General features: G+C 42.1%; 1 protein-coding gene across 3 annotated transcripts in view; it reads left to right on the top strand.

Moving 5' to 3' along the window:
• Positions 1-25112, top strand: part of cdc7 (cell division cycle 7 homolog (S. cerevisiae)) — a 113571-nt gene that overhangs the window by 24192 nt on the left and 64267 nt on the right. Inside the window, exons 3-7 of one of the 3 annotated variants that reach the window (XM_048602168.1) lie at positions 5623-5706; positions 9269-9404; positions 19605-19698; positions 19812-19954; positions 23635-23869. In XM_048602168.1, the coding sequence (XP_048458125.1) occupies positions 5623-5706; positions 9269-9404; positions 19605-19698; positions 19812-19954; positions 23635-23869 (692 nt within the window). Of the gene's footprint in view, positions 1-5619; positions 5707-9268; positions 9405-19604; positions 19699-19811; positions 19955-23634; positions 23870-25112 lie in introns of all 3 variants that reach the window. The other 2 variants (XM_048602167.1, XM_048602169.1) reach the window with 2 other exon arrangements.

The raw sequence follows: 25112 nt of genomic DNA, 5'->3' as shown, positions 1-25112 counted from the left end.
GAGGAGGACGTTGTGAAACAGGCAGGTAGGCTCGAGGAGGTTGATGTTAGTAAAGAAGATGTGCTAGGAATTCTGAGGAACTTGAAGATAGATAAGTCTCCCGGGCCTGATGGGATTTATCCAAGGATTCTATGGAAAGCGAGGGGCGAGATCGCAGGGACTTTGGCGATGATCTTTTCATCCTCACTGTCCACGGGTATAGTGCCAGAAGATTGAAGAGAGGCAAACGTCATTCTCTTGTTCAAAAAAGGGAGCAGGAATAACCCCGGAAATTACAGGCCAGTTAGTCTTACGTCAGTGGTGGGAACATTATTGGAAAGGGCTCTGAGAGACAGGATTTATGATCACTTGGAAAGGCACAGTTTGATTCTTGATAGTCAGCATGGATTTGTGAGGGGTAGATCATGCCTCACAAACCTTATTGAATTCTTTGAAGAGGTGACCAAACACGTGGATGAAGGTGGAGCAGTGGATGTGGTATACATGGATTTAAGTAAGGCATTTGATAAGGTTCCCCATGGTAAGCTCATGCAGAAGGTAAGGAGGCATGGGATAGGGGGGAATTGGCTGACCCTTAGAAGACAAAGGGTGGTAAAGGATGGAAAATATTCAAACTGGTGCTCAGTTAGGAGTGGTGTACCGTTCTGGGTCCTCCTGTATTTGTGATTTTTGTAAATGATTTGGATGAAGGAGTAGAAGGGTGGATTAGCAAGGTTGCAGACGATACGAAGGTGGGTCACGTTGTGGACAGTGCGGAGGGCTGTTCGAGGTTACAAAAGGACACAGAGCTGGGCTGAGAAGTGGCAGATGGAGTTTAACCCTGAAAAGTATGAGGTGATTCATTTTGGAAGGACAAACTTGAAAGCAAAATACAGGGTTAACGGAAAGATTCTCGGCAGTGTGGAGGAGCAGGGGGATCTTGGGGTTCATGTTCACAGTTCCCTGAAAGCTGCCACCCAGGTAGATAGAGTTGTTAAGGCGTATGGTGTGTTAGCTTTCATTAATAGAGGGATTGAGTTCAAGAGCTGTGAAGTTATGCTGCAGCTATACAAAAGCCTGGTTCGGCCACATCTGGAGTATTGTGTCCAGTTCTGGTCACCTCATTACAGGAAAGATGTGGAAGCGTTAGAAAAGGTGCAGAGGAGATTTACCAGGATGTTGCCTGGAATGGAGGGAAGGTCTTACAAGGAAAGGTTGAGAGAGCTAGGGCTTTTCTCCTTAGAACGACAAAGGATGAGAGGTGACTTGATAGAGGTGTACAAAATGATCAGAGATATAGATAGAGTAGGCAGCCAGAGACTTTTTCCTAGGGTGGAGGTAGCTTTTACGAGGGGACATAGTTTTAAAGTGAAAGGAGGTAGATATCAGGGAGACGTCAGAGGTCGGCTCTTTACTCAGAGAGTGGTCGGCGCGTGGAATGCATTGCCGGAGAGGGTAGTGGAGTCGGCCTCATTAGGGGCACTTAAGCAGCTATTAGATAGGCATATGGATGATAGTATAAGGTAGGAGTGGAGGTTAGATAGACCTTAGGTTTAGGGTAAAAGTTCGGCCTGTACTGTGCTGTACTGTTCTATGTTCTATGTTCTAGATGCCAGGGTTGTAACTACTGATTTAGACTTATTATCGCATGTATATAGAAACACAGTGAAAAGTTTTTTTTTGCATGTTGTATGCAAAGTGTCATCATGCTCTGGCCCCATCTGGAAACACTGATTGTAATGCAAGATTTTACTGCAATAGAGTTCATTTTTCTCTTATTCGTTCTCTGCTGCTACTCCAGTTGCTGCTACTCCAGTCACTGCTTGGCATCAGCCAGAGTCTCTGAAATGGGCTCTGAGGTCTTGGTTACAGGCTTCTGCCACTGGCACTCCCGCAGCCTCCACCTCCGAGCTGGTGCCATGGGCCTGGGAATGTGTAGGATCCATTCCTCCTGTTCCTCATCTGACGCTCTTCCAGACACTTCTCTTCCCGCCGTTCATTAGTTGTTAGTGTCTCCTGCCATCCCTTTCACTGATGCTTCTGCTCCTTCAGGTGCCCAGGCCTAGCTGCGGACCTGAAGTCTGGGCTGGGGGAGCCAGCCCAGAACCTGCTCCTTTCTCGCCGGGAGATCCTGGGCTGGGGTGGAGCCATGCCCACCTAGCTCTGGTGTTGCTACTGCTAGGGGCCTCTTCCTTCATCCCTCACTTGGCCTTGGCCACTGCCACTCTTCAGGCTTTAAAGAAAAGAAAATGAAGGGAAAAAAAAAGAAAAAGAGCAAAAGTAAAAAGAGAAAAAGAAAGCAGCTGGGAGTGGATGAGTCCAGGGCTCAACCCTGCTACTCTGCCACCAACTTGGACAACTTTTACTGGAAGAGCTTGGCTAGGGGAATGGCAAGTCTGGAGCACAAGTCTTCAATCCAGTTTGTGAAATGTTGTTGGGGCACAAAACAGTGTACCTCATTGTTTCTTTATCACATGGAGTGAATGGAATTGGCTGAAGACCAGTATTTGTAATGCTGGGAACCACTGGAGGAGGCTGAGATAGATCATCCATTCGGCTCTTCTGGTTGAAGATTGTTTTGAATGCTTCACCCTCATGATTAGCACTGATATGTTGGATCCTTCCATCATTGAGGATGGGGATATTCGTGCAGCCGCCACCTCCACTGAGTTGTCAAATTATCCACCACCATTCATGACTGGATGTGGCAGGACTTCAGAGCTTAGATTTGGTTGTTGTTTGTGGGATCGCTTAGCTCCTACTATCACTTGCTACTTATGCTGTTTAGTATGCAAGTAGTCCTTTTTTTTCTTTATCCATTCACGGGATGAGGGCATCACTGGCGAGGCAGCATTTATTCCCTATCCCTAATTGCCCAGATGGCAGTTCAGAGTCAACCATACTGCTGTGGGACTGGAGTCACATATAGGCCAGACCAGGTAAGGATGGCAGTTTCCCTCCCTAAAGGACATTAGTGAATCAGATGGATTTTTCCCAACAATTGGCAATGGATTCACAGTCATCATTAGATTCTTAGTTCCAAATACTTTATTGAATTCCACCATCTGCTGTGGCGGGCTTTGGACCCAGATTCCCAGAACGTTATCTGGGTCTCCTGGATTAACAGTCCAACAATAATACCACTGGGCCCTCGCCTCCCCCATTTGGTAGCTTCACCAGGTTGGACCCTCATTTTTAGGTGTGCCTGGTGCTGCTCCTGGTATGTCCGTTGTACTTTCCATTAAACCAGGGTTGATCTCCTGGCTTGACGGTAATGGTTGAGGTGGCGAATAAATCAGCCATGAGGTTGCAGGTTGTGTTGGAGTCCAATTCTGCTGTTGCCAATAACCCACCGTGCCTAATGGATGCTTGATATTGAGTTTCTAGATCTGTTTGAAGTCTGTCCCATTTATTACAGTGATAGTGCCACACAGCATGATGGAGGGTATTGTCAGTTTGAAGGTGAGAATTTGTCTCCACAGGACTGTGCGTTGGTGACTGTTAATGATATTATTGTCATGAACAGTTGCATCTGTAGCCAGCAGCTTGGTAAGGATGAGGTCAGGTATGATTTTCCGTCTTGTTGGTTTCCTCACCACCTGCCGCAGACACAGTCTAGCAGCTGTGTCCTTTAGGACTGGACATGCTTGAACAGTCGGGCTGCTGCTGAGCCACTCTTGGTGGACATTGAAATCTCCCACTCAGAGTACATTTTGCACCTTTGCCACCCTCAGTGGTTCCTCCAAATGTTGTTCAACATGGAAGAGTACTGATTCTTCATCTGAGCGCAGACAGTACATGGTAACCAGCAGGAGGTTTCCTTGCCCATTGTTTAACCTAAGGCAGTTTCATTTCTTTGTTGAGTCTCCATAGCAATTGATTCAATTTTCTCATTTCACAGAGCAGTTGAGAGTCAGCTACACCGCTGTGGGTCTGGAGTCACCTGGGTCAGACTAGATGAGGATAGCAAATTTCTGTCCCTGAAGGACATTAGTGAGTCAAATGTGTATTTCTGACCATTGACAATGATCTTTCATAGATTCTTTAATTCCAGGTTTTTTTAAAATTCAAATTCCACCATCTGCCATGGTGGGATTTAAACCATTCATTGAGTTTCTGGATTAATAGTCTCATGATAATACCACTAGGCCATCACCTCCCTCTCTTCCTAAATTAGCTGCAATGACAGTTACTTTGAATCTGGCAAGTAGCTGTCATTTTGGTATGCACAATGTATGTGCTTGTGGAGTAAAGTTTTTCTTGTCGAGGTAAAAAAACTTCAAGGTTCAAAGAAATTTACTTGATCCTGCTGAGCTAATTGCTTATCAATAATGGGTTCACCACTTTTCCATAGCTGTAAGCCAGTTTAGGCTATCATGCTATTACCTACTTTCTTGAATTGACCCGAGCATACTTTATGACAAGCCTACCAAAGATCTTAGGCAAAATTGAAGGAGACAATGGGAGGGTCTGTTATGGAGGAACTGGAGGGTTGCATAATTATTTATTTGTGCTGTTTCCTGAGTTGCTGTAATGCTATTTGTGCCTATACCACAGCTGTGCGTGTTTTTCTTGTCCAAAGAGCATTTCTGGGGCCTCTTGTGGTGTAGTGGAAGAGTCCCTACCGCTGAACCGGGAGGCCAAGGTTCAAGTCCCACCTGTTCCAGAAGTGTGTAGTAACGTCTCTGAACAGGTTGATGAGAAAAATAAGTTTTTTTTTCGAAAGCTTTGGTATTCTATGTTCAGCGTAAGGCTCTGATCTCACTTTTGAGGAGACTTTCAGCTGACTTCAGCAGTGACGCTAACTGTATCTGATTCAAATCGTTCTTGCACTATAGTTGAGCTGCCAAAAATTGAGATTTTTTAAAAAATAATCCTTTGCCAACTTTTACCATTTTTGAGCATAGGAACTGATGTAAATTATTTAGTCCCTTGAACCTTTTGTATTGTTAATTCTTCAGTGCATAACTCGCCCCTTGACTTCCTCGAGCCTGGCACTGTCCTTTTGCTTAATATTGGTTAACAACCTAGCCTGTTTGCTAGGCTGCTAGATGGATTATTGAGATTGTTGCGTGTAGATTAATGTGGAGAAATACAGGGCCTTTCATTATTGACTAGGGCTACGTTGATTTTTATACAATCTGCCTTGTCTTTCCAACTGAAAGTCAACACGTCCTGATCGTGCAAGTCTGAAGAACCTTGGAACTTGTATTGTGAGTGGTAAAAGAGAACAATGTTAATATTACTGGTAATATTTAATGGTTGTTGGCTGAACCCTACAGTTGCTAGTCGCAATGCTGCTTGTCCTATGGGTTCATCTATGGACCTTGGCTGAATTTTGTCAGTTTGCTGATTGGACCATTATGCAAAAGTAAATGCACTGGCTTATTAACTGCGCTGATCTTCCAATTTGCTATACATTGTGACATTGCATGTCAAAGAACATCATGGTATTCAAAGACAATGCGTTATGGAAAGTCTTCAAGTGGACTGCTTTTTAGCCATTTAAAAGAAAGTGTCAGACTAAAACAAATATTTAAAGCAGAAAAAGTGAAATTTATTTATTAATCAGGATAGTTTTTTTATTTTATTTAATCAAAGAATATTGCACTAACAAGTTAATTGCTTTTTTATTAATAGCAGAGATTAAAATGGATATTGAAAGACTATATGAAGCAGTACCTCAGTTATCCAAGATATTTTTTATTGAGGATAAAATTGGTGAAGGTAAGTTTAGACTTTAATTGCAAATACTTAGAAACAATAAACTTCTTTTTGATCTTGATCTTTTATATCTTTTAATATCGCTCTCTGGCATACCTCAATGAAAATACTCTTTTGTTCCTAACCAAGCCTTTTACGGGAACTGTTTCAGCAATCAGCTGTGATGTAAGTCTACATCAGGATTTTAGTTGAAGGGGTGTGGGCTGATTTATTAGATTCTGGCAGACATCGAAAAACAGACCTGACATTGTATACTTCTTTAACACATCATGTCCTACTTTAGAATATATAATTTATGAGGATTTCAACGACCAATTTGGGCAGTGTAGCATAAGCAGAGCAAGTGCATTCATAGTGAGATTTTTTTTAAGGTTATTGATCAACATTATCTTTTTCAAACTGAAGAAGACTTAACTTTCAAATAAACTGGTGCTTTCTTCTCACCACCCTAATAATCATTTCATTAAAACATAAAGTAGTCAGAGTTTTCTTTTAATAGAAGGCTTAAGGGTGTGACCGTAAAATGTAGGAGCGAGAAAAAGCCATTCAGCCCACATACTTTGCAATTCAATGAGATCATGGCTAATCCAGTATTCCTATAATCCTTGATTCCCTTAGAAAGTTTAAAAATCTGTGCATCTCAGCCTTAAATACACTTAACCCAGCCTTGATAGCCTCTGCAGTAAAAACATTCCACAGAGCAACTATCCTCCAAGAAATTATTTGTCCTCATCTGTCTTAAATATGCAACCCTTTACACCTGAGATTATGCCCTCTGGTTGTATACTGTCTGCCAGGGGCAACAACCTCTCTACATCTATTCTATTGAGCCCCCAAGGACCTTGTATTGTTCAATAATGCCACCTCTCATAAGAAAATCTATCTCTGTTGCTAATTTTTTTTGTGTCCTACCTGGCAACCCATCATGTCTGAAGAACATATCAGCGTTTAGATCCATTACTTTCCCAAAACTATTTCTGCATTGAAATTTATTGTTTGTTTACTCTCTTGCCTTGGGCCCCTTGATTATTTAACTTCTTTTAGAATGTTATTAATGTCTTCTAACTTGATGATACAAAATACTTACTCAGTTCCTCTGCCATTTCCTGGTTCCACATTATTATTTTCCCAGTCTTGTTCTCTGAGGGACCAATATTCACTTTGACCCATGTTTTCTCTTTGATACATTTAAAGAAGCTCTTGCCATCTGTTTTTATATTACTTGCTGGTTTGTCTTCATGCTTTATTTTCTCTTTCTTTGCTATTTTTGGTCATCTTTGGTTTTTTTAAAGCTTTCCCAATCCACTAATCTTTGCCACATTGTATGTTTTTCTTCTTTCAATTTGATATCCTCAACTTCCTTAATTAACCATGGGTGGTTTATCCTCTTCCTAGAACATATCTTCCTCACTGGACTATATCTTTGCTGTATGTCATTAAATATTTCCTTAAATAGCTGCCATTGTTCCTTAATTGTAATAGCTGTTCAACTACTTTCCCAGTCCACTTCAGCCAGCTCCGCCCTCATCCCTATATAATTACCCTTATTTAAATTTAGCACAGTTGTTTCTGACCCAAGTTTCTCTCATTCGTACTGAATGCTAAGTTCTACCATATTATGGTCACTGTTCCCCAGGGATCTTTACCTTGAGAAGTTTATTAAAACTGCTTCATTACATATTGGCAGATCCAAAATAGCTTGATCCATGGTTGAGTCCACAAGATATTGTTCTAGGAAACTGCCTTAAATACAGTGTATGAGTTCTTCTTCATGGCTACCTTTGCCAATTTGATTTTCTGCATTATGGGGAGGCAATGGCCTAATAGTATTATCACTGACTATTAATCCAGAAACCCAGGTATTGTTCTGGGGAGCTGGGTTTGAATCAGTTGTAGCAGATGGTGGAATTTGAATTTCATGTAAGTCTGGAATTAAGTGTCTAATGATGACCATGAATCCACTGGTGATGATGGGAAAACCCATTTGGTTCTTTTCGGGAAGGAAATCTGCCATTCTTACCTGGTCTGGCCTACATGTGACTCCAGACACAGCTGTGCGGTTGATACTTAACTGCCCTTTGGGCAATTATGGATGGGCAATAAATGCTGCCAAGCCAGAAATGCCCTCACCGTGTGAATGAATTTCAAAAAAGAACAAAAATTTGAAGTCACCCCTGATTAGTGGGCAGGAGGAGGGTGGGGGGGAAGTCAGAAAAGACTGGAGACCTCAACATAAACACATTCCATTGACATTAAAGACTAGAAATGCTCATTATTCTTTTCTTTATTCATTAACGCAATGAGGATGTCGCTGGCTAGGCAACATTTATTGTCCATCCCTCATTGGCCAGAGGGCAGTTCAGAGTCAACCACATTGCTGTGGGTCTGGAGTCACATGTAGGCCAGAGCAGGTAAGCATGGCGGTTCCTTCCCTAGAGGACATTAGTGAACCAGATGGGTTTTTCTTACAATCGGCAATGGATTCATGGTCATCGTTAGATTCTTCATTCCAGATATGTTTTATTGAATTCAAATTCCACTATCTGCCGTGGTGGGATTCGAACCGTCCCCAGAATGTTATCCGGGTTTCTGGATTAAGTCCAGCGATCATACCATTAGGCCATTGTCTCCCCTAACTCTCCAATCAGCCACTTTCTTTAGGCAAAACCAACCAAATGCTTGAGTGCTGTGATTGCATCAGTCCAGTCTAATAATTTCTTTTAAACTGGTATTGTTTACAATTTTATGAAAGGTCACCCGAAGTGCAGAAGTATACCCCAGAATATTGCTCATCTGAACTATGACCTCACCCAAACTACTGTCAAAATCCTTACTTTTAGCTTGATAAGCTTTCCTCACTAGTTTCATTCTTTATAAATCTCAGCTACTTCAGAACTCTGCAGACTTTGTGCTTTCCCACTGAAATGCTGGCCACATGGCTCTTGTTGTCATCGACAAGTTCCATAGGACCCGCAATTTCACAATGCTCGTACTGGTTGACAATTCTTGCTCACCCTTGCCATTACAACATTTAAAAGGCATCTAGATGGGTATGTGCATAGGAACGGTTTAGAGGGATATGGCCCAAATGGGACTAGATTTATATAGTATATCTGGTCGGCATGGACGAGTTGGACCGAAGGGTGTGTTTCCGTGCTGTATATCTCTGTGACTGTAGTGTTCCAAATATCTTTTTAATGTAGGCTTCATAGTATGATGTGCACTAATGCATATTAGAATTGACTGCTTTTATCAAAATCCACCTGCTTTTGCTGTACATATTTTTGGAAGCTGGAACACAACCAGTTAATTTGGCACCCTGCATTGTAAACTATGCTGTTTGAAATCTATTGAGTTTTTTTTAATGGCATGCAAAATATATCACATACTGCTTCTAGAAATCCTGTACATAATTATTTTTGTATTTTGTTTACATGTTTCATGTGTAGGTATCCAGCTGCATATTTGCAAAAAATGGTTTCAGGATAATTTGACCAACTTGTAGATATTTCAAAAAAAGTTCAGTTTTTGTTCATTACAATTTATTATTTCTAACCTTCCTCAGGTACATTCAGTTCTGTATATTTGGCCACTGCTCAGTTGAAGTCAGGAATGGTAGAGAAGTTTGCACTTAAACATCTAATTCCCACAAGCCATCCAGTGCGAATTGCTGCTGAACTTCAGTGTCTGACAGTTGCTGGGTCAGTATCAACACTACATTTTACTGTTGCTCCATCTGTCAGCTTTTATGCAATGTGTTGAAGCTAATGACAAAGTTTTAATTGCATGTCTGTTCTCTGAATAGCAGCCACTTAACAAGTTTCCTCTCTGCTAATTCTTTGCATCCAATTAGCAATCATGCTTTTATAGGAATGTAAACAAAACAGTAAGATGAAAAAAAATTTAAACATTGGTCGTATTTTATACAAAGATATTAATGTTCCTTTGTTGAGGATGTAGTGAATACTTTCTGGTAATTCTGTACCTTGCTTCGTGGCTATAGAAAGCCTGTTTTGACTGCAGATTTGACTAAGGTATTGTTAAAATTCCATGTATGTGGCTCTATCACTGTGTTTGTTTAAAAGAAATGTTTGGAATGCAAAGTAATATGTTGCAATCTAACTTAAATCTACAATGAATTTGTCCTAATGTTTCAAATTTCTACAGTAAGCATATTATGTCCAAGCTGTCTGCTATAAGTCAAACAGACCTGAATTAGAAATCTGGCTGACAAATTGTGACGTTACAAATTGAGAATATACTTTTCCTTTTTTTTCCTAAATTCGCTCCATATCCTCTTGAAGGCGATGAATTGTGCTTGAATACAGTTTTACTAATAGTACTTTGTCGGATGTGCCGTTTTTAATTTCGAGTCCTGGACAGTGTATTTTAGAAGGGAACTTGGCTATTGAAGGCACCTCTGTTAAGCTAGTTCCTATACTTGACTAATGTCTTATAATATCTTTTAGTAAGTTCCACTGAAAACTAAGATCTCATTCCTGTCTCTTCTACACAATAATCCTTGGGATGATAACAAAATGAATTCTACTTATTCAGAACGTTGCAGCAGGGCGGAGTCAACAACTGACTGGCAAAGGGGTTCATTCTAATACCAACTTAGGTCTGTACTTAAGTTGCATAAAATTGGGGCATCACAGTGGGACAGTCATTAGCGCTGCTGCCACTCGGCATCAGGGACATGGGTTCACCTCCAGCCTTGGGTGACTGTTTGTCTATGTGGAGTTTGCATGTTCTCCCCTTGTTTGCGAAGGTTTCTGCCAGGTGCTCCGGTTTCCTCCCTCAGTCCAAAGTGAAGGTTCGGTAGATTGGCCAGGGATGTGCAGCCTAGGTGGATTATCAAATGATAAATGTGGGGTTATAGGGACGTGGGGCATGGGGCATGGGGCATGGGTCTGGGTGGGGTGCTCTTCATAGGTCTTATGTAGACTTGATAGGCTGAATGGCCTCTATCTGCACTGTAGGGATTCTATGATTCTGTGAAGATGTATATTTACTCAGCAGTCACGTGACCCCCATTTCTCTTTAAAGTCAAAAATTATTCAAAGACATGTCTGTTCTTGTGACTTTGGACACCATTAGATTTATTAGACCTCTGCTGCATTCCTCCATAATGTGGTAAAATGTAGGTTGATGGCTACAGACTCCTGACTTAAGACAGTTAATGATGTCTTCTCAATGGACAATTTAATGTAGTCCAGCCACAAAGTGATACGGAAAGGCCTGCTAACATCGTGATGATGCCTATTACAGGGTGAGAAGAGGGAGATGGAAAAGAAAAAAGTGCCAACTGGCTTTCAAGCAGAATTGTCCTTTTAAAGCATTATTTAAAGTCAGTCATTATACAGTAGGTCAAGATGGGTTTTAATTTAGCCAATGTTTTTTCATAAATTTCTGGATGATTTATGGTTTAGATTCTTTGTTAAAAAAAATTCCCAGATGACCACCTAAGTATATTAATCATCAAAATAAAATAAACTGAAAACGTTTACAGTCTGATGCAAGACCTGAAAATATACAGAAGGCCAATATCATCTGTGGAGAAAACACAACCGACATACAAGCTCTCAAATTAGGAGCAGGAGGAGGCCACTCACTCCTCCAAACTTGCTCTGCAATTCAATAAAATCATGGTTCCCTGATTGCTCCACATTCCTGCCTACCCCAATAAGCTCTAACACCCTTTGTTAATAAAAAAAACTTTCCTCATACTTCTCCTTTTAAACTTTTCCCCTCTTACCTGAAACCTGTGCTTCCTCATATTTTATGTTTCCATCCTGGGAAAAAAACTTGTGACTGTACATCCTAATCATTCCTGTCATAAATTATGAACTTCTATCAGGTCACACCCCAGCCTTCGATGCTTATTGATGTGGGTTCTGGGACCTGGCGATCTGCCATCGATTGGAATTCTTCAAATGCTAAATGAACTGGAAAAATCATTGGGCAAGTGCCCAGGTTGAGTTGGGTCAAGTCGCAGTTTGTTTAATAGGTGAAAAGTGCAGATCCACGTCTGCTGGACAATAGGACATTGAAGGGGCGAATACAGAAGCATCCGTTTGCAAACTCCAACTACATTTAATTTACAAACATTTCTCTGCCCATTTGCCAAACATGCAAGATGAACGTGTCCAGATTTCAAATCCTGGTCCAAGGTGAATTGCAGCATCATCATTGGCAGTCCCTTGCAAACAAGGATGACTCTCTTCCACTCTCAGGGTAAGTCTGTAGGTGGTTGTACAGACCAGTGCAGCTTCCACAGGCTCTCTCCCGCTTGGGGCAGTAGGTTGTCACAGGAAGACATGGGTAGGGCGTTAGTGTGGCAGCGTGCTCCTTTTACTGTTTTCACCTGGCTTCCATTTTTTCCCAGCGGCAAGTCTATCTGCTCGACACCTTCCTGGATGCTCTTGCTCCACTTTGGATGGTCTTGGGCCATTGATTCCTAGGTGTCTGTGGGAATGCCATACTTTACCAGGAAGGCTTTGAGGGTATCATTGAAGTGCTTCCTCTGTCCACCGGGGGCTCGCCTACTCTTTTGAAGCTGGGAGTAGATCATCTGCCTGGGGAGTCAGCCATGCAGACAACACGCCCAGCCCATCGTGGCCAATCAAGGGGGGGGTCAGTGCCTCGATGTTGGCCTGGTCAAGGCTACTGGTGTTGGTGAATTGCACCATGCCAACGGGTCTAACATTGATACCTCACTGTTGCAGAAGTTAGCTACAAAGCAGTTTTTTTTTTTTTTTAATTAAAAAAAAACAAATTCTGGCCAAAAGCTTCCCATCATTTGTGAAACTTCTAAGCTTCTTTAGGAGGAGGGGAACATCTCTTCATCATATGTCATGTAAGTATGACAATGGGCTTTACTGAATGCAACAAAAACTTGAATGATTGATGTGAATCTGGGATGGCAAGGGGATCATAGGCATTCTCTTTTTGATGGTCGCTCATCTGAGTGCAGCAACTTCACAACGTTGGTGCACATAGTGCAACCAGGATTGTAGTGGAGCAGATGATTGTGCTGCGAAAGGTACACTTCCCTTTGCATGGACCAGTCAGGGGAGGTCCCTCCAGAATAGTCTGGAGAAAGTGTGCCACGCCATCCTGGCTGTATACTGTACTTTGCAAAATCAGAGCAGACAATGAGTTGATATGATCAATTCTGAGGAAATGGGAGAGCAGGAGCAATCTTCTGTGGGAGAGGACAGAGCTCTCCCTGTGCATGCTGTAACTTAGCTTCATCAGGCATTACAAGCCAGAGAGGGCCTGATTTCTACCTGATCCCAATAAATGGGAGGTTGGTGTAGTAGGTCGTCATAGACTGTCGACTAGTCGTTACTCATGATGCTAGCATATGGTGTTCATTAGAACACCCGAATAGCAATTAATCCTGGCACTAGCAATTTATTGTGACTTGTATTTAGGAAAAATGTTACGTGTGTATATGTCACCACAATTCAACGCCATTTTGATTACAGAAGTTGTAAAAAGAAATAATTGAGACAAAGTTAGGACAAGGTTCATCTTCTGTTCCCTCCATGACAGTTTGGGTTTATGAAATGACTTATGGAACGCTGCTGCCAAAGCAAGGATTTTGGAACTGGACCCACCACGCTGCCACTGCCAAAACTGACACCAAAGCCACTGCATTGCCACCATAGCAAGGAGGGACAGACTGGACCCACCAAATCTCCAATGCTGAAGCTGTCAACACTTCAATTACTACCTGAAGTCGCCACACTACATTGGGAACTGAGTAACCGTGGTGTCCTAGAGAGGGTGTTTAGATGGAACATAGTTAAGGACAGGTAAACTGCCTAGCATGGTGATTACACAATGATCAGGGTGTGAGAATGGGGTTGTATGTGCGAGGGAGTGTCAGCCATGCAGGCTGTATGTCGTGAGCAGCATGGCTTTACGGTGTTGAGCCATTATGTTGCTGGTGAGGGGCAACAGCGGATTGTTCACCTGGGTGCAAAGCAGCCTTTTAAAAATGATGCTGGCTGAAGGGACTCTGACAATCCGATGGATATCCACTCAATGGCAAGTTGTTCTAGAACAGTCGATGCTAACTAAGTAGAAGTGCTAGATGTAGGTACGGTTACATAATTTAAAAGACATGAATAGGAAAGGTTTGGAGGGTCATGGACCAAATGCAGAGAAGTGGGACCAGTTTGGGCAATCTGGTCGACATAGACAAGTTGAACTGAAGGATCCGTTTCCGTGCTGTACGACTGTATGATTTCAACTGGTAGTTCAGCCCACATACGAACCACCCTCTGTGGAAAAAGTTGCCCTCCGGACTCTTTCTAAATCTTTCTTCTCACCTTAAAAATATCCCCTCTGGTTTTGAACTCCCCCGTCCTAGGGAAAAGAGTTTTTTGTCCACCTTTATCTATGCATCTTATGATTTTATAAACCTCAGTAAAGTCACTCCTCAGCCTCCTACACTGCAGTGAAAAAAGGTCCAAGCCTATCCAGTCTCTCCCTCAAACTCCCTTATGATTCAAACCCTCAAGTCCCGGCAACATCCTGGTAAACCTTTTCTGAGCCCCCTCCAATTTTGAAAACTGCTCATGTGATATCCCTATTCAAAAAGAGAGGGAGGGAAACAATGGGTAACTGTAGGCCAATTAGTCTAACATCTATTGGAAAGGTATTAGAATCAATTATTAAGCAGAATATTTGGAAAACCATAACTTAATCAAGTAGAATTAACATGACTTCATGAAAGGGAACTCATCAATTAGAGTTTTTCGAGAAGTCTCAACCAGAGTAGATAGAGTGGAATCAGTAGATTTGTTGCATTTGAACTTCCAGAAGACATTTGACAAGGTACCACACAAAAGGTTAAATCATAAGGTAAGAGCCCACAGTGCTGGAGGTAGTATATTGCTGTGAATAGAGAACTGGCTCATGGGCAGGAAACAGCAGTGGGTATGGGTTCTTTTTCAGGTTGGCAACCCATGACCAGCAGTTCTGCAGGGATCGGTGCTGGGACTGTAGCTGATTGCAATATATGTTTATTGACTTCGAGGAGGGAAATTAATGTACTGTAGCTGAACTTGCAGATGACACAAAAATAGATGGAAAGGCAAGTTGTGAGAAGAATGCAGTTTACAGAAATATTAATATGTTAAGTAAGCAGGCAAAAAGTTGGCAAGTAGAATATAATGTGGGAAAATGCGAAGTTCATTTTGGAAGGAAGAACAAAAGTACACAATATTATTTAAATAGGGAAAGCTGCAACACAAAGGGACTTGGGGGTACTTAAGCATGAAACACAGAGATCTAGCAAATAGGTACAGCAGGTAATCAGGAAGGCTAATGGAATGTTGTACTTGTTCAAGGGGGTTGGAGTAAGGAAGTCTTAATGCAGCTGTACAAGGTGAGACCACATCTGGAGTAGTGTGAGCAGTATTGATTCCGTTATTTAAGGAAAGATATTATTTCATCAGACAGTTCAGAGAAGGTTCACCAGGATGATCCCAGGTATGGATGGATTGTCTTGTGTGCAAAGGCTAAACAGGTTGGGAGTCTACTCGGAGTTTAGAAGAATGAGAGCTGATATCATTGAACCATTGAGGACTCATAAAGGGCTTGACAGGGTAAAAGCTGAGAGGATGCTTCCCCACATTGGGAGAGTCTAGAACCAGAGGGCATAGTCTCAGAATAAAGGGGTGCCGATTTAAGATGGAGATGATGAAGAGGAGATGGCAGGAACTGCCGATGCTGGAGTCTGAGATAACAAGGTGTAGACCTGGATGAACACAGCAGACCAGGCAGCATCAGAGGAGCAGGAAAGCTGACGTTTCGGGTCTGGACCCTTCTTCAGAAATGGGGAAGGGGAAGGGGAAGGGGACTCTGAGGTAGATAGAGAGAGGGAGAGACGATGATGGAAGGTGGATAAAGGAGCAGGTAGGTGGAGAGAAGACTGACAGGTCGAGGAGGTGGGGATGGAGCCATTAAAGGTGAGTGTAAGTAGGGAGTTGGGATGGTGTTTGGTCAGTTGGGAGGGAGGGGCGGGTGGGTGGAAGGGAAGACAAACAGGTCAAGGAGGTGGGGATGAGACTAGTAGGTAGGAAGTGGGAGTGGGGTTGGCCAGTGAGGTGGGAGGAGTGGATAGGTAGGAGAAAAGACGGACAGGTCAAGGAGGCAGGGACGAGCTGGGCTGGTCTTGGGGTGATGTCGGGGGTGGGGAGATTTTGAAGCTTGTGAAGTCCATGTTGAGACCATTGGGCTGCAGGGTTCCCAAGCGAAATAGGAGATGCTGTTACTGCAGCCTTTGGGTGGCATCATTGTGGCACTGGAGGAGGCCTAGGATGGACATGTCGTCCAAGGAGAAGGAGGGAGAGTTGAAGCAGTTCGCAATTGGGAGGTGCAGTCATTTGTCACGAGGAATTTCTTCCCTGAGGGTTTTGAGTCTTTGGAACTCCTTGCCACAGAGAACTGTGGGGGCAGAGTCCTTGTGTATTTTTAAGGCTGAGGTCGATAGATTCTTGATCAGAAGAGGAATCAAGGATTATGGGGGCGAGGACAGCAAAATGAATGTGAAGAATGTCAGATCAGCCATGATTTTATTGAATGGCAGAGCAGGCTCAAGTGGCCAAACTGCCAACTCCTGTTTCTTTTTTGTACGGTCTAATAGAACTAATATAGCTGCTGCAGTTACCTGGTAGATTGAGCTAAGCTCATGAACTCCTCAATAAACAAGGATTGTTTTGAGCCAAAATTAACATCTCTCTAAAAGAGCACCTGAACTCGAATCTGTATGTCTTGGCTGATTCACACCTTTTTGAAAGTTGCATCTTGAGCTGAAAAGTTGTCCACGAAATATTCAGCTTGGAAAAGCAATGATAAGAGTTAGGAATATACAGATGGAACTTTTTATCCACAGCTGCATCTGAACAGTAGGAGAGAGACAACAAACACGGATTTGTGAACAAAAACTGGAAGACTTGCTCTCTCCCTTTCAATTTGGAACATGAACAATGATTTACTGAGAACTCCAAGATGTTCTTGTTCACCATTTACGGAAGGAAGACGACAACAGCTAAACAGCTGGTGTCTGGACTTTTCATTCTCACTACTCAAAGACAGTCTATTGCAGATACCCAGCTTCTCTTGTCCCTATTCAACCCTTTTCTTTGTAAGCTCATTACTAGTGTTTTTGTGTGTTGTTGCAATTATTTTGTGTAATAAAACTGCACTTTGTTTTTTTGAGGGGAACAGAGTTTTGAACAGGTTCTCCTTCATTTCTTGGATCTAATCAAGTTTAATTGAAGTATAATGGATATTGATTTCAAAAAAGAATTGGTGCAGCAGACCAAGAGGGGGTTTATAAGATGGGCGTGAGCTGTGACTGCTCACCTGGTCGTAACAACTATCTCATAGGAGATTTAGTACCAGGCACCTCCAACAGATGCCATGTGCGGTCAATGTTTATCATATCATTGGAACTAACAATATAGCACTTCTGGCAGTACCTTGCTTCTCACAGATCTCCCAGGGCTCGCACTTAAAAGGAGCTACAACACTCAGCAGCTCATGCACCATCATGTCACTGGGCTTGCATGGAACAAGGACACAACCACAAAAGCTGGCCTTCTGTGCACAGCCCCATTTGTCTGCCCAGTACAATTTGCTGGCATCAGCCAGTGTGCTGACTCCACTGTGGGTAGGCTTGTTGGTTCCAGTTGTGCTTTACCCCTATTACTGTAAGCGTCTAACAAGCCAGACTTCTTGAGCTGATTAGAGGTGAAGTTTTCCTGTGTTGATACTGTCGGTGTTTGCACGAAGAGATGAATGAGTCAAGTAGCCGAAGTTTGTATTTAATAGAGCTTAGAGGAAGGAAGTTTTCCTGCAGGTACTCCTATATGGCTGTAGTGGTGAACGTTCTTGTTTTTGGCCGACAGGATTGTGCCTGTGAGCAGGCTGCAGATTTGAGTATTTATGGCATGCTAATGAGTGCACAACAGGCTCCTGAACGTGAAGGCCTGAAAAGCCAAACCACATGAAAGGTTCTGAGAACTTTTTGGCAAAACATTAAATGCCAACAGAAGACTAATTTTTTTGCCTCCCAACCAAGTTCTCCCACCCACTCTTCTAAAAGCTCCAGGGTGGACATGGGAAATTCTGCCCATTACCACTTTTTCTTGACAGATGGTATATGACAGTGTCCATGCTGTTTGCTTCTGTATTGATTCTTGCTTTTTGATTTTTGCTTTTTTAAGAGTTCTTTGTAACATGAAGGTTTAAATCAAGCCACAACATTTTTTTATCAATCAGGTTTATTGTATTTAAATCAAGGTTTTATTTATAATGCTCAGCTAGATTGTCTATGCAACAAGCAAATACCTATGGATTTTCTTTTAAAACATCTATGCAGCCTGCAGATACGTGTCCTTTTCGTATTTTTTTCCCTCTCCCTTTTTGTTGGCCTCCTTCATGCCGCCCATCACCCTCACGGGAAAGCGTAACTCTACAAATCCTACAACATCAGCTGCTAGAACACGTAGAGAAAGTGGTTGTCTATTCAGTTGTGCTTGTAGAACATGCTACTGTGAATCACCTGCTACTTAGAAGCTCAGCAAGTTTCCTAGTGCTTAAAAAGTATTCTCAGTCATTCATTGGTCACTTTTTATTTGGATGCACTGTGGTGTTAAAGTACTCAGTGTTGTGATATCGTGATCAAAAATGGTGGGCTTATTCATATCAAGAGTGACTCTGCTATTAAACTAACTTAACAAAGGAGTCCTTTGTCATTTGATGCTGGTGCTGCGGACCCCAGTGATATAAAAGGACACTTCCTTTTTTTAAACCTAATTTAGTTAACTCTGCTATTGAACACCGGTTGAAATTGAAAAGCAGAAGTGATTTAAAAGACATGACCTGTCATCTTTCACTTGAACTGCCTGCCCTCAATTTAAAAACAATCTATTAGACTCTCGTGTGAACATTGCTGATTCAAGTTTACAATTAGTAATTCATTTAGACAGAACATACGGGTGCTGTTGATAAGAATTTATCTTGCGTCTGGAACAAAGTTGTCATTCTTAATGAGAAACCTCGAGTTGAGTTAGAACAGACGTACTGCTGAGGTTGCCTTGATGTGCTGAGGTAACCGATCTAAAAGGAAAAGGGCTGCCTTTCTATTTAGATTATGTGGCTATTTTATGCCACATTAGATACTTTTCTGTGAATATGCTATTATGACGGATGACTGTTTAATTCTTTTTATTATTTTAATAGAACAAATGGAAGTAATTACATATTGCATTCCCGCAGAAATATTTTGCTATATTTGACACCCTTTGAACCTCAACCATAACAAACTATTTTTTAATTCTGTTGAAACTCATTTTGTAACTGGCCTGTTCAGTATTTGTGTTTTAACTGCCCATTCTCATCTCCAAACTTGTCATCTTCTCCATATCAATTTGTTTACCCCTAAATATTTTAAACTGTGTAAGAGATATTTTGTGATGACTTGGCATCCTTGTTACTTCAATGAGTTGTGCTGTTATTATGAAGTATTTAACTAGTGACAGCTCGTGCCAGTTTTTTTTTTAGAAATGCAATATACAGATAATGCTAGTATGTTCTTGAATGTTGAAATAAACTTAAAGTCAGTTTATATTACACAGCACGTACCTATTATATTATTGAGTTATTGATGTTTTAAAATAGAGAATTTATGGATCTTTCTTTATGCTCTTGCATTTAGAAATACCTTATTGTATATTCCCAAATTTTGACTTCTTGCTTTTGACAACAATTAGATAAGTGCAATTATTAACATGCTTTACATAATACAATTTGATTTTATGATAAAATAGACTTCCTTTTTGATCAACTTCTGTACCTGTTGTTTGCATTTATTCTAGGGGTCAAGACAATGTAATGGGAGTTAAATACTGCTTAAGGAAAGATGATCATGTGGTTATTGTCATGCCATATCTAGAACATGAGTCTTTTTTGGTAAGTTTATTTATAAATTCAATTTGCGTTTGATATTACAGTGCCCAGGATTAACTAAAAATGGAAATGTTCTGGGAATGATTTTATTTTAAATGAAATGCGTTCTTTTTCAGGATCTTCTGAGTTCTATGAAGTTGGAAGATGTACAGGAGTATATGTACAACTTATTAAAAGCCTTGAAACGCATTCATCACTTTGGCATCATTCATCGTGATATCAAGCCAAGCAACTTCCTGTACAATGGGCGCCTGAAAAAGTATGAATTTTTACTTAATGTCTATGTTGTGATGTAATTCAAGCATATTGTTTGGGTAAAGGGAATGACGTATTATTTCATGCCAGTTGTATCTGTAAGGTATTTTGTTAAAAGTGTACTTAATAGGGGTAGGCAATGGCCCAGTGATATTATCACTAGACTGTTGATCCAGAAACTCAGCTAATGTTCTGGGTTCAAATCCCACTGCAGTAGATGGTGGAATTTGAATTCAATTAAAAAAAATACTGGAATTAAGAATCTACTGATGACCATGAAATCATTGTTGACTATTGGAAAAACCCATCTGGTTCACTAATGTCCATCAGGGAAGGAAATCTGCCATCCTCACCTCATCTGGCCTGCACGTGACTCCAGACCTACAGCATTGTGGTTGGTTTTCAGTTGCCCTCTGAAATGGCCTAGCAAGCTGTTCAGTTGTACCAATCGCTACAAAGTCTCAAAGAAATGAAACCAGTCTCATCGATTTAGGCACCGGAAAAGACAATGGCTGAAACAACCCTGTCAACGCTGCAGGATCTTCATTACTAATATCTGGGAGCTAGTGCCAAAATTGGGAGAGCTGCCTCATAGACTAGCCATGCAACATCCTGACATAGTCATACTCATGGAATCATACCTTACAGATAATGTCCCAGACACCACCATCACCAATCCCTGGATATGTCCTGTCCACCAGTAGGACAGACCTGGCAGAGGTGGTAGCAATGGTATACAGTGAAGAGGGGGTTGCCCTGGGAGCCCTCTGGATGCTATGAAGTCTCGTGGCTTCAGGTTAAATATGGGCAAGGAAACGGTCTGCTGATCACCATGTAATGTTCTCCCTCAGCTGGTCAATTGCTCCTTCTACAGGTTGAACAACACTTGGAGGAAGCACTGAGGATGGCAAGGGCATAAAATGTACTCCGAGTAGGGGATTTCAACGTCCACCACCAAGAGTGGCTCGGGTCGAGCTGCTGAAGGGCATCCCACACAGACCCATCCCTGAACCCTATCCCTGTAACCCTGCCTTTCCCATGGCTAACCTGCACATCCCTGAACACTATGGATAATTTAGCATGGCTAATCCACCTAATTTACATCTGTCCATGACAGTATCAGTGAGAGTGACCACTGCACTGTCCTTGTGGAGAAGTCGTCCTGCCTTCACATTGAGGATTACCTCCATCGTGTTGTGTGGCACTGTCACTGTGCTAAATGGGACAGACTTCGCACAGGTCTAGCAACTCAAGACTGGGCATCCATGAAGGGCTGTGGGCCATCAACAGCAACAGAATTGTACTCCAGCACAATCAGTAACCTCGTGGCCTGGCATATCCCCCACTGAACCATTACCATCAAGCCAGGGGATCAATGTTGGTTCAATGGAAAGTGCAGGAGGACACATCAGGAGCAGCACCAGGCATACCTGGAGATGAGGTGTCAACTTGGTGAAGCCACCAAACGGGACTTCTTGCATGCCAAACAGCATAAGCATCAAGTGATAGACAGACAGAATCTAGGCAATCCCACAACCAACGGATCAAATCTAAACTCTGCAGTCCTGCCACACGCAGTTGGGAATGGTGGTGGTCGATTAAGAAATTCACTGGAGGAGGAGGCTGCATAAATATCCCCAATGATGGAAGAGCCCAGCACATCAGTGCAAAAGATAAAGGTGAAGCTTTCGCAGCAATCTTCGGCCAGAAGTGCAGAGTGAATGATCCATCTCGGCCTCCTCCAATGGTCCCTGGCATTAAAGATCCCTGTCTTCAGCCAACTCGATTCACTTTCAAGAAACGGTTGGAGACACTGGATCCTGCAAAGGCTATGAGCTCTGACAACATTCCGGCAATAGTACTAAAGAGTTGTGCTCCAGAATTTGCCATTCCCCTAGCCAAGCTGATCAAGTACAGTTACCACACTGGTATCTATCAGACAATGTGGAAAATTGCCCAAGTATGTCCTGTACATAAAAAGCAGGACAAATCTAACCAGGCCAGTTACCGCCCCATCAGTCTCCATTTGATCATCAGTAAAGTGATGGAAGCTGTCATCAACGGCGCTATCAAGCAGCACCTGCTCAGTGACGCCCAGTTTGGGTTCCGCCAGGGCCACTGAGCTCCTGATCTCATTACAGCCTTGGTTCAAACATGGACAAAAGAGCTGAATTCCAGAGGTGACGTGAGAGTGACAGTCCTTGACATCAAAGCTGCATTCGGCTGAGTGTGGCACCAAGGAGCCCTAGCAAAATATCAATGGATATCAGGGGGCAAACTCTCTGATTGGAGTCATACCTGACATATGGGAAGATGGTCGTGGTTGTTGGAGGTCAGTCATTTCAGTTCCAGGACATCTCTGCAGGAGTTCCTCAGGGTAGTGTCTTGGGCCCAACCATTCTGCACCTGCTTCATTGATGACCTTCCCTCCATCATAAGGTCAGAAATGGGGGATGTTTGCCAACGATTGCGCAATGTTCAGCACCATTTGTGACGACTCAGCTACTGAAGCAGTTCATGTTCAAATGCAACAAGATCTGGACATATCCAGGCTTGGGCTGACAAGTGGTAAGCAACATTCTCGCAACACAAATGTCAGGCTATGACCATCACCAATAAGAGACAATCTAAATACTGTCCCTTGGCATTTAACAGTGTTATTTTCACTGAATCCGCTACTATCAACATCATTGACCAGAAACTTAACTGGACTCACCGCATAAACACAGTGGTTACAAGAGCAGGTCAGAAGTTCGGAATACTGCAGCTCGTAACTCATCTCCTGACTCCTCAAAGCCTGTCCACCATCTACAAAGCACAAGTCAGGAGTGTGATGGAATAGTCCCACTTGCCTGGATGAGTGCAGCCCCAAAAACACTCGAGCAGCTTGACCGCATCCAGCACAAAGCAGCCCGCGTGATTGGCACTACATCCACAAGTATCCGCTCCCTCCCTCCATAACGCTCAGTAGCAGCAGTCTGTACTATGTACAAGATACACGGCAGAAATTCACCAAAGACAGCACTTTCCAAACACAAGGCCACTTCCATTGAGAAGGACAAGGGCAGTAGATAGATGGGAACACGACTCTCCAAGCCACTGGCCTTGGAAATATATTGCCGTTCCTTCACTGCTGGGTCAAAATCCTGGAATTCCCTGCCTAATGGCATTGTGAGTCAAGTCACATAGGTGGACTGCAGAGGTTCAAGAAGGCAGCTCGTCACCAACTTCTCAAGGGCAGGTAGGGACCGGCAATAAATGCTGGCCCAGGCAGCAATGCCCCCATCCCACAAATGAATAGGAAAAAATGTTGGTTTATTTTGATCCAGGAGCAATCCTGAAAAAGAATTAAATACAGTTTATATCTTCCAATGTGTGGCTATCACAAATAAGTACTTTTACAAGACTAGAAACCTTTTTCATTAAATTTTTGTATACTGGTTCATGTGGTTTTATCTTAAATTAAAATATTTGTTTTATTAATTGAGTTTTTAAGTTAATTACAATTTTGTCATGGTAGTAACTTTAGTAAAATAGGAATGTAAGTCTGAAAGAATAAATACTATAGAAAACTGAATGCCCTATAAATTAATTTCTAACTTGTTCAACAAATCTAATTTGACAAGATGATTGACTGTTTCCTAATGAATTCATTCTTTTCACGAATGTCTTGTTATATTACAGGTATGCACTGGTGGACTTTGGTTTAGCCCAGGGTACACCTGACACTAAAATAGAACTCCTTAAAGTTGTAAAGACCGAGGACAAACAGGGAAGCTGCTCAAAGAATAAACCGACAACCAGCACTGGAAATAAGCTTCCTGTCACTGGAACAGCGAATAAACCTCTGGCTCAACAGGCTATTGGCAAACAGCCTATTAAACGGGCCTGGCCTCTTTCAAAAGCTAAACATGGAAAGGTTGTGTCTTGTCCATCTTTCACATTTATCTTAATAATAGTTTGCATAAAAATTTGAAGGAAACTAACAATGCAGGCACATTCAGTTATTGCATGTAAAATGTCTTCAGTCCTTTGTTTAAAGGATAATGCTGGCATGCTATTTTTAATACTTCATAATCCAGCATGAGAGAGTTTTAGCAATACTCATTCAATATAATGGAGTTAGGGTTTATCGCAGCCTTGAAGCTTATTCAACTTGCAGTAATAACTACTTCACAGTTGCAAAATTAATATGAATGAGGATAGCTGTTTGGAATACCTTAGTTTTTCCATCCAGGGACATAAGATCATATTTGAATATAAGAAATGGGAGTGAGATTGAACCATAGGGCCCTTGAGCCTGCTTCACCATTCAGTGCCATCATAGTTGATCCTCTGTCTCCAGTCTAATTACCTGCCTGCTTGTCAAATTCTTTGATCCCAGGAAAGTGTAAAATATAGTCACTTGTTAATATAAAGGACTGAAAAGATCAGATGTCTAGTACGTATCCACAATTTTGGAGTCATACAGCATAGAAACAGGCCCTTTGGCCCACCATGCCTTTGCCAGCTAACAAACAACAAACTACACGCATCTCTTATCAGCATTTCGTCCATCATCTACTATTCCCTGGTATTTTAAATACTCATCCAGATACTACTAAAATGTTGTGAGAGTACTTGGCTTCCTCAGGCAACACGTCCCATATATCTACCCCTCTGGGTGAAAACATTTTTCGTTTGATCTCTCTCAACCACTTATTCCTCACCTCAAACTTACGCTCTCTGGTCTTAGATATGTTTGCCATGGGGGAGAGATTGTGACAATCTACTGTCTTCCCCTCATAATTTTATAGACCTCAATCAGATCCACCCTCATCCTCCTCTGCTCCAAGGAAGACAAACCCAGCCTATCCAGTCTCTCCTCACAACTGAGCCTTTTCATCCCAGGCAATATTCTGATGAATCTCCTCTGCACTGTCCTCATAACATTCTTTTGATACTGTAGTGACCAGAACTGCATACTGTATTCCATATGTGTCCGAACCAAATGTTTATATAGAGTTGTAACAAGACCTCTTTGCTCCTATGTTGTACACCTCCTAATGAAAGTAGGCATCCTGTATGCCTTCATTACCATCCTGTCTCCCCATGCGCTGACACCTTCAGGGATCTGTGGACTTGTACACCAAGGTCCCTTGGTTCCTCAGCACTACCGAAGG

This window comes from Rhincodon typus, chromosome 10 (genome assembly GCF_021869965.1).
Source record: "Rhincodon typus isolate 14 chromosome 10, sRhiTyp1.1, whole genome shotgun sequence".
NCBI lineage: Eukaryota > Metazoa > Chordata > Chondrichthyes > Orectolobiformes > Rhincodontidae > Rhincodon > Rhincodon typus.
This window is presented reverse-complemented; position numbering and strand designations above follow the sequence as displayed.